The sequence below is a fragment of the Esox lucius genome, chromosome 16 (assembly GCF_011004845.1).
Source record: "Esox lucius isolate fEsoLuc1 chromosome 16, fEsoLuc1.pri, whole genome shotgun sequence".
NCBI classification, from domain to species: Eukaryota; Metazoa; Chordata; class Actinopteri; order Esociformes; family Esocidae; genus Esox; species Esox lucius.
In genome coordinates, this window is record NC_047584.1 from 22,734,185 (window position 1) to 22,743,055 (window position 8,871).

Genomic DNA, 8,871 nt, shown 5'->3' on the forward strand with positions numbered 1-8,871 from the left:
AAATAATTCCCTGATTAGAGAGTGGTATTGAAAAAATGTAGTGTAACTTGTTTCGAGATCTAGGCTAGTGTTGAACAGCCCTGTTGTAATGTATAATATATGCCCAAGATTAATTTGCTACTGCAAAGACTATGTTAAAAAATTGGTACGTTTACAATAGAACGGACCACATGATAACACAAGATGTTAGAAAACCGAAATGTTATACTTTTGTTTCAAAAGAATGAATGAAGTGTTTTTAGCATTACCATTCATCAACCACTGATTAAGTATTTAAGATATTCAAATGAAATGGAAATAAAGCTAACATGACGTAAATTTGAAATCAGCAGCTTTGTCATCCTTATGTGCTATTACCCACGTATAATGGGTTTTATATTATAGGCTATATACACTACATGCCAGTTATTAGACGTGTATCATCTTATAAGGGCTCACAAATTAATTCAACAATAGCCTTAATACAGGTCTTTAATTGTCTGAAATGTCCACCTACATCCTACCGAGTAACAGACCTACCAAAGTACTTAGGCGCCAGTATCCTTAGCAGTACCATGGACAGTTCCTGATTTAAATTAACATGTGGATCCTGCGCGCTCATTGCTTAAGTTTCAAACAATACAGATACATATGCGAAACATGTGACAGTTTGCAGTCAACCGACCAGGGAGAGCTGTCAAATTAATAAACCTGTGTGCATTATATTATAAACGACTTGTTTGGGGACTACTAGCCACACCAGTTATAGCTTTGAGTAGTAGGCCTGAATAAATGTGATTTCCTTTTTCGTTCTATCATTCCAGTTTATAGCATGGTGTTAGGGTTTAATTTCACATAAGATGTATGCTATCAAATTGTTCCAATAAAAATCCATTAGTGTCAAACATTAGTAAAAATATGTATAATAGGCAGGTTGAAGGGTAGTCAAAGATACACCTCTAATTGTTATTCAAGTTTAACTGGGAATAAAGCACAATTCAGTTACCTACCGTCGATGTTGGCCCCCGCATCAGGGTTTGCCTTATGATAGAAGTATTCTGTTATAGACGCAGCCTGTGAGTGTTTATGCATAAACAAGTTAATTTTCATAAATTAAAAATCTCCCCTGCAGAAGTAACATCTGTGCCTCGCTCGGTTTGCATACAAGAAAAGATTTGGGTCCTAAATGGCACACTACTCCCTATAAAGTAGTACCTTTTGCCTGGGCTTTGCTCACAATTAGTACAATAAGCCAATAAGCATTAGGTGCTATTTGGAACGAATGGTGGCATGTGAATGTCCCAGACTGCAGCAATCCGCGCCACTGCTTGTACTTCAGCCTAAACACGTTAAGATAATGTTAGTTATAAGGGAAGCGTCTGCTAATTTTTTCATTCATATAGTCAAGGCCTAAACGTGCATCACTAATAGGTGGCTTAATATGTGTTGTGTCAAGATATGAATAAGTTCATGCATGTATTTCTGAATATAGCTCAGGACCATATAGGAAATAATGATTTAATTGCCCCAAGAGAAATAATCACTCTCTGTCGTGCGTAAAATTGCACGAAAACCCATGTTCAGAGATTGTATTGATCATTTGGAAAAAATATTGTCTGCGATATCAGTCCTAAAAGTAACAATTTCTTGTAGATCCGAAATTGTTAATAGATCCAGAAAATAAATAAAGAAATGGTAGGCAACTTATTTACTTTATTCTACAAATAATTGAGTGCGCCTCATGAGATATACATTTATCTCAGTGGAATTACGTACATGTTAATCACATTGGAAAATATTTTATGCCTAAAAACAAAATGTAAAGAAGCAACATGAGTATAGCTCAATGGCATCCAGTCCCTATGAGTCCTGAAAACATCCTAAAATATAAAATTACTTACAAACAATATACAGTCATATTGAATTTGAGCATTACGCTGTAAATGTTTCTTTTGCAATGATTCGAACAGGCATGCAATCGCGCAATGATGAGCGCGGTATGTTGCAAAATGTGCTACACTCATAATTTGTTTGAACTGGGCCCATGCACGCCTCAATGTTAAGTTTTGAAATTAAATTAGTTCACACAACGGCTATTTCCAGGATAGTCCCTAGGTTTACACAATCAAGCCTTTCGCAAGTAATAGGCCCCTGTGTATTGTTCACCTTTTAAACGACATAAACATTGTTAATAGGTTATCAAAACGTTTCAGGCGAAATTCAATAAACAAAATTGTGCATGATTTGCAGTTAATAATTGCTAAGGCAACTGATTTATATAAGCACTTGCTTCAGTATACATCTTTTTTTAATAGAACGATAGTGTCATATAAACATAACAATTATATTTTATAAAACATTAATAACATTGACCTGCGTGAAATGAAAGAACTAGACTTTATAAAAAAAGTAATCCATAATTCTGTACAAAATCACAACAAAATAATTCAGTTGGGGATAGGATAGATCACTTGTAAAATGCTAGTTGAAAAATATAGAAATCTTTATATTTTTAGTGGCCCAAGTATTCGTTTAAAATTGCATAGTTTTCCAAATTATTGCTTGGGATTTTGTAACATAGATAACCAACACATTCTGAGCATGGTCACAACTATTTTCCACAATGTGACCTATACCATAATGCTGAAGCGATATAGAATACAATACATATGAATATGCAATGCATTCGCACAATTCTCCTAAAGGCAGTAACAACAATAAATACATACATAATAGGATCAAGCAAATAATAATTGCTCTTTTGCATCAGTGTGGCACGAGAATGCCACATCATGACGCACGGTTGTCAGTCTTTGATTACGTTTTAGCCTGATATATTCACGAATCATGAAATATAGCGTTAAGCTGAGCATTCATGACTCTCTCGTGATGAGTGTGTCCTTCGTACGACATAATGTTTTCCATAGGTATCTCACACCTTGGCGCAGAACTTGCGTAAAGAGGCGCGTGTCCCGGTGGACCCGCCAGTCCCGCCGCAGCCTGGTAGTGCATGGTGAAGGCATAGTTCTTTTCGAACTCTGACGAAGGCTCGTGCTTGAAGGAAAAGTTTCCGTTGACACTCAAAGGTGGGCTTAAAGGTCCGTCAAAAGATGGACTAGTGCAGTCTGTAAGCGGTAGCGCAGTCTCAAAGAACGGCTCGAGCGCGCTTCCGTATGAATGGGGCTTCACGTGAAAGATGTGAGAGCTGTCCATTGTACCATATGGAGGGCTGGGAAGACCAGGTGTCTGGTAGGAGTATGTATGTGCAGCGAAGGAAGCACTTGCTGGTTGCATATGAGACTGTATCTCCTGTGTCTGCTCAGGAAGGAAAGTTCTGGGGTTGAGTTGCAGACAACCAGCCACTAGGTTAGTAGTGGGCTGAGACAAGCCCTTACACAGGGCCTGTACAAATGACATTAGGTCTGGGCTCTTACCCGACCGCAGGATCTCTGACAGGGCCCAAATGTAGTTTTTAGCCAGACGGAGTGTCTCGATTTTGGAGAGCTTTTGGGTTTTGGAGTAACATGGAACAACTTTACGCAAACTCTCGAGAGCGTCGTTGAGTCCATGCATACGATTCCTCTCGCGCGCATTTGCCTTTTGGCGCCTCATCTTAAACCTCTGCATTCTGGCTTTTGTCATTTTCTTCTTTTTTGGTCCACGACGTTTAGGCTTTTGATCGTCACCCTCCTCTTCCTCATCTTCCTCATCATCATCCTCATCCAGTCTGTTGAATCCATCCTCCTCATCCTCATCCAGATCCCCGTGCATGGAATCAAGCGCGCCGTTTTTCTTCTCCGTGTCTTGTTCGTCCTGGGACCCCGGACACTCGTCAGTCCAGGTCGCAGATTCCTGGGGGTCTGATGACATCATGGTTTCTTCCGTGTAGGATTTAGTCATATTGAAGATCTGCCAAAACAACAGACAATCATGAGCATACACACAAAACCATCGTTTGGTATTCATCTATTACCTTTCATAACATTTTGGGAAACTGTATTTCTTGTTTATTCAAATGTTCTATTAAATCACACAGTAAGCAACATTTTGGTATAGGTGCAGTAAGCTACTCATGTCCAACAAATGTTTAGGCTATCTTCATCTGAACCAAAATTATGTTTAAAATATCAATTATTATTAGGCTTTGTGACTATAACCAAAAACAACATGGAAGCATAATAAAGACATTATTCAATCATATAACTTGACATAATGTCAGTGCGCAATTTGATCAAAATGTGTTTTCCAATTGTTTCTTTGAAATGTCTTGGGTGAGTTCAATCAGAATATCTGAATACCTGTTTCCTTTCTGTAACAGGTGACACATGGTCACACCTCTCATTTGCGCAGGTTTGTGTCAATTAATAATTCAAGCCTATTCAGAAATTATTTAACTGCTGAATAACTGCGCTGAATGTCACTGTAATTGATACATCACATCACGCACATTCCATGCAATTACTTTCATCCAAAACCTGTGCAAAAATAAGTTATTATATTATAATATTGATAAATAAATACCTATGTTTTGCAGAATGATCTTATGACTCTGGCATGCCCCTCTTGAAGTGTTAGGTCCGGTGAATGAATTGTAATAGCTTTGCCGACCGATGCCCGGGTTATATAGTGCTGCTGCTGATGCTGCGAGTGACTAGGAAAGAGAGATCAACATGTCTGTATGGCTCTATCCATATACCATCACTATCGCTTCACCCAATGACTGTCAGGAACAGGCTCCACCCACCCCAGGCCTTACTCCCGGCACGCGCCATATGGTCCAGCTACGTCAGGCAAAAACGGCCCCAAGCGTCACGTGACATGGTTCCATTTGTATTCGCCAGCGCTCGGTATTCCGCTCCTTTGTGGCCAAAAGAAAGTGGCCATCTGTCGCCAGTTAGGGACTCCGTGGACCTGTGTGGACCCGCAGGATGGATGAACCCTTTCGAGCATATAAGACATATTCAATCATTAGGCCCAATACTAGCCTACTCCAGCCCAACTCATCCCCTTCGTGTCCTCTTTACATAGATGTATTATGATTTTATGATTCACCAATCTACATTCGGTAGAGTTCCTTTGGTGCATTAGGTTACTTTAGGGGACATTAAACACACATAACAGTCCACTTCACAAACGCAGGTTACGAATATGGCCCTTCCTGACGTTCATGACCCTTACTGAAATATTTTGAATTTTAATGTTGTTATACATACACCTTTAAAATGATTAAATACAACAAATGTATCCGTTTAAACAAACGGCATAATTTTCCTTATTTTCGTACTGCAAGCGTCAGTGTTCATTTATAATAATACAAGTGCTATTGCCTTCTTTAGCAGTGCGTGATGGAGACTGGCAACAGTGATTGGTTGTAAATTCTGGACCTAGCTGGAGCTGCTAAAATAATGAGCACAGAATCTCCCCCTCTTTTCAAACTGCTGGTCGGCACGCGAGTTGCACGCGCACTAACAAAAGCCTGTTTCACGGCTCACTACCTTGATCCAACGTCCCAAATCTGCTGTCTTCAGTTCAATATGATGTCCAAAAAAATCGACATGTTGACCGTTGGACAGGCAGCGTAACAAGTGGGGGTAACAACAGACAATCAAGACGAAACCTCAAAACACATTTAGAACATCAGGAATATTAAGCAGACTAGTTAGGGCACAAGTCCATATAAAGACATGCTACCCGAATTAAACCATATGGATACGGACTCAGTGGTCATTTAAAAAGTAGTAACTAAACCGAAAGCCTAATATCTTGAGAATAGAATAATTACACGGGTACTTGCATTTGTGCGTATGAAAGCAGACTGCAATTTGGGTAATATCACATTGGTAGGAGATTATTAGTATATTAATGAAACATTTATTGCACAAAAAACTAGGCATATTCGTATAGATGATGGAGGAAAAAAACTTATTTATCCCAAAATAAAACGATTAATTTTAACAATTTTGCCTAAACATTGCCACTGTCTTTAAACCTGCAAATATTTAACTTTGAAATATAGGCTGAATTAAAAAAAATACATTCCTGGCAAAAACAAAATTCTGCGAGTGTTTCCACTGGGGTAGTGTCTGAAACCCCGAAAAAAACACCCCACGTTCACAGTGTTTGCTCAGCTCTGAATCGTCAGGGTGGGGTAGGCTTTATTTGACAGCGTCTATTTAATGGTCGGGCGGAGCAGCGCTCAGGTCCCTTGGTGATAACTAGGTAACCGTCAAGTGGCCTCAGAACACGGTCGCCTCAAAGTGCTGCCTAGGAGAAGCAGGGAACACCTTATCTTGACTCTTTCATAAACTAGGACACATTGTGGAGGTCGATTGTCCCCCACGAGAAAAAGGTCAAGATGCACCAAACGATTCACCTGTCTTTCTATTACCATAACCTAAACTGTGGAGACACGTGGTAGAGGTTTTCAGCACCACCGACAGCTACTCTTAAAAGGGGAAAACCACACACTTTTATTCGAACCTAAATACCATTACAGGCTAAACGAAACAATTTGTTTGAATATTTATTAAGAACAATGACTTATTTTGACACAGAAATACCAAGCTATTTATTAAACATGTTGGCCATAGCCACACACACATAGAGCATGTGCAACTCTGAGATTTTCTGATGCGCAATTAATAAGTAGCCTTCATTTTCTCTTAAGTTTCTTATACGTCATATTGTTTTTTTATTTGGCAAATATACCTAATTTACATAACAATAGGCATTAGTGTTTGTTCTTAAATTTACATTTTAAATGCAAAATCAGGTGACCTCATATCCGAACGAATGCACTATATCCTTATTCCGTTTTACAAAAATGTTGGAATAACTTACTGAACAAAGCATCAGGTACGATTATTGGTTATTATCGATTATTAGTATTTGGTAGAAAAAGAAAACCTAAACCCACGGTAACCATTTGAATACAGTATAATGTCAAATCATATTTTCTAGCTCTAATCAGAACTCCTTTTCAGGAAGAGCGCAGGGAATCCATTCTGAGTCTCTTACCAATGCTCTTCCGCTTCAGTAGACACGTAGATTGAACTAATTCTGCATTTCATTGCACCTTCATGCACTAATTGCTTATGCAAAATGCAAATGTGTATTAATTAGTAAGACCACTGATTACTTTTTTGGTATTGGCGCGTAATAAATCATGATGTAAAGTCAGACAGTAGCAGTGTAACAAAATGAGAAATAATTCTCTATTTAGTGCAACATTTTTGACCAGAAACCATATATACATTTGGGACGCAACCAGTAAAATCCTGGCTCGGGACCCAGCTGTAATCCTTAAAGGGATGGGTTTTGGGTTCAATAATGAGCTAAGAACCCTTCTGGCGGATTTAAATTGCAGGTGACCAACTTTGCTGGAAGCACCCTGTCTGACCCCGTGTAGAGTGGACAACGACCTATATAAGGTATAAGGCAAATTAATAATTGTAATTATAGCATGCGCTACCCCCCAATAAATGAATCATAAAATAAATGATGGTTAACTGAGCCAATAATGTTCAGACAATACATTTTATAAGATGTTGGAAACATGCATTTAATTTATTTTCAAATATCAAATAAAAACCTACACAGGTTACATAATAACCTGTTTTTCTGCGTTCTTCGCGAAGGCACTCGTAACTTTATCGGAACTTCTTAACGTTTGTGCGTTCGTCAAAGACGGGAAACACTACGCGTGCACATTCGACATGACTTTTGATGTGTGTCTGTGCTCGCTGTCTGATGTCTTACCTCATTTCATTCCCTGTTTGTTTGTCCATGCTCTTTTTCACAGTTATTTTTTGTTTTCCTAAATGCGTTTCTTTTAGAAGGTCACTGTCGGCGACATGCATGTAGTAGATGTGCTTACATTGGAGATACAATTGCGTCGTCTTGTGGTGAATAAGACACATTACGTTGGAGGCACCAAAGGAGGAGCTAAAATAGGATACGTTTATTCTGTAAACTTTGCCATGAAGTTGTACTTCTACATTTTCCAGGTTATGAAATCGAGAACAGTCAAAAGTGTTTCAATTATGCTATTAATAGGCATAGGAAGAGAGTTTCCTGTTTAGTCTTTGAATGTGAAACACGCATTTAAGGAATTCGCGAATATATTATTTTCATCTACAAATGTAGGCTATCAGATTGAGTATACTGCCATATGTATCGAACTGGCTTGAAATACGAATACAAAATATCTAACTGCTAGCTTTCTGGCACTTGTAACCACATTCAGCCGGGGCACTAACAAGTATGAAATAAAGCAATGTTCACATTGATAGGAAAAAAGGAATAGCTGGTAAAATATAAACAACCATGGCACATTTATTATCATTATAGCTAACATAACTATAGGGAGGCCCAGAAAAAGATGAATCCACTAAATTATGTCAGGTTATCCCACAGGTTTGGAGTCAAGATGTGAAGCATTTTCTTTTTAGCAATGAATGCTCTTTTGTCTGCAAGCATATCATAAAGATTACCATCTTCAAACTAAATCCCCGAATTCTGTGGACATGGCTCTGCCAAACAAACTTTTCTGGACACCCTACTATGTTTGAGATGCTGGTCTCATCTCAAAATCATCACTGATGCCTCAGTTGACACAGCAGTCAACAGGTCCATACTATCAACATGGGGACTCCTTTACATCACTTTCACCTCAACAACCCAAAGACGTGTGGCCTGGTAATAACGTGGAAAATGACAGAGACAAAACTGGTTGTGAAAAAAAAAAAAATCTTAGTTAATCCTGATTCGCCTGAACACATCAATTGCAAGAGTCCATCTTCTGCTTCGGGTCTGCATCTGCCCGCTGCTGACATTGTTGTGCATTGTGAGTTCTGCATCAATGTATCAAGCTTTCACAAATCAGAAACAGCT

General features: G+C 38.7%; 1 protein-coding gene across 1 annotated transcript; it reads right to left on the reverse strand.

Annotated features, from left to right (window-relative positions):
* Positions 1-1,672: 1,672 nt before the first annotated feature.
* On the reverse strand, positions 1,673-4,672 carry neurod1 (neuronal differentiation 1). Its single transcript, XM_010880102.5, has 2 exons — positions 4,501-4,672; positions 1,673-3,888 (listed from the first exon to the last, which is right to left on the reverse strand). The coding sequence occupies exon 2, from the start codon at positions 3,877-3,879 to the stop codon at positions 2,818-2,820; it is 1,062 nt and encodes a 353-aa protein (XP_010878404.1). The 5' UTR covers positions 3,880-3,888; positions 4,501-4,672; the 3' UTR covers positions 1,673-2,817.
* Positions 4,673-8,871: the final 4,199 nt, after the last annotated feature.

Excerpts from the sequence above, each read along its gene's own strand:
- neurod1 (XM_010880102.5), bottom strand. The coding sequence starts at position 3,879 with ATGACTAAATCCTACACGGAAGAAACCATGATGTCATCAGACCCCCAG.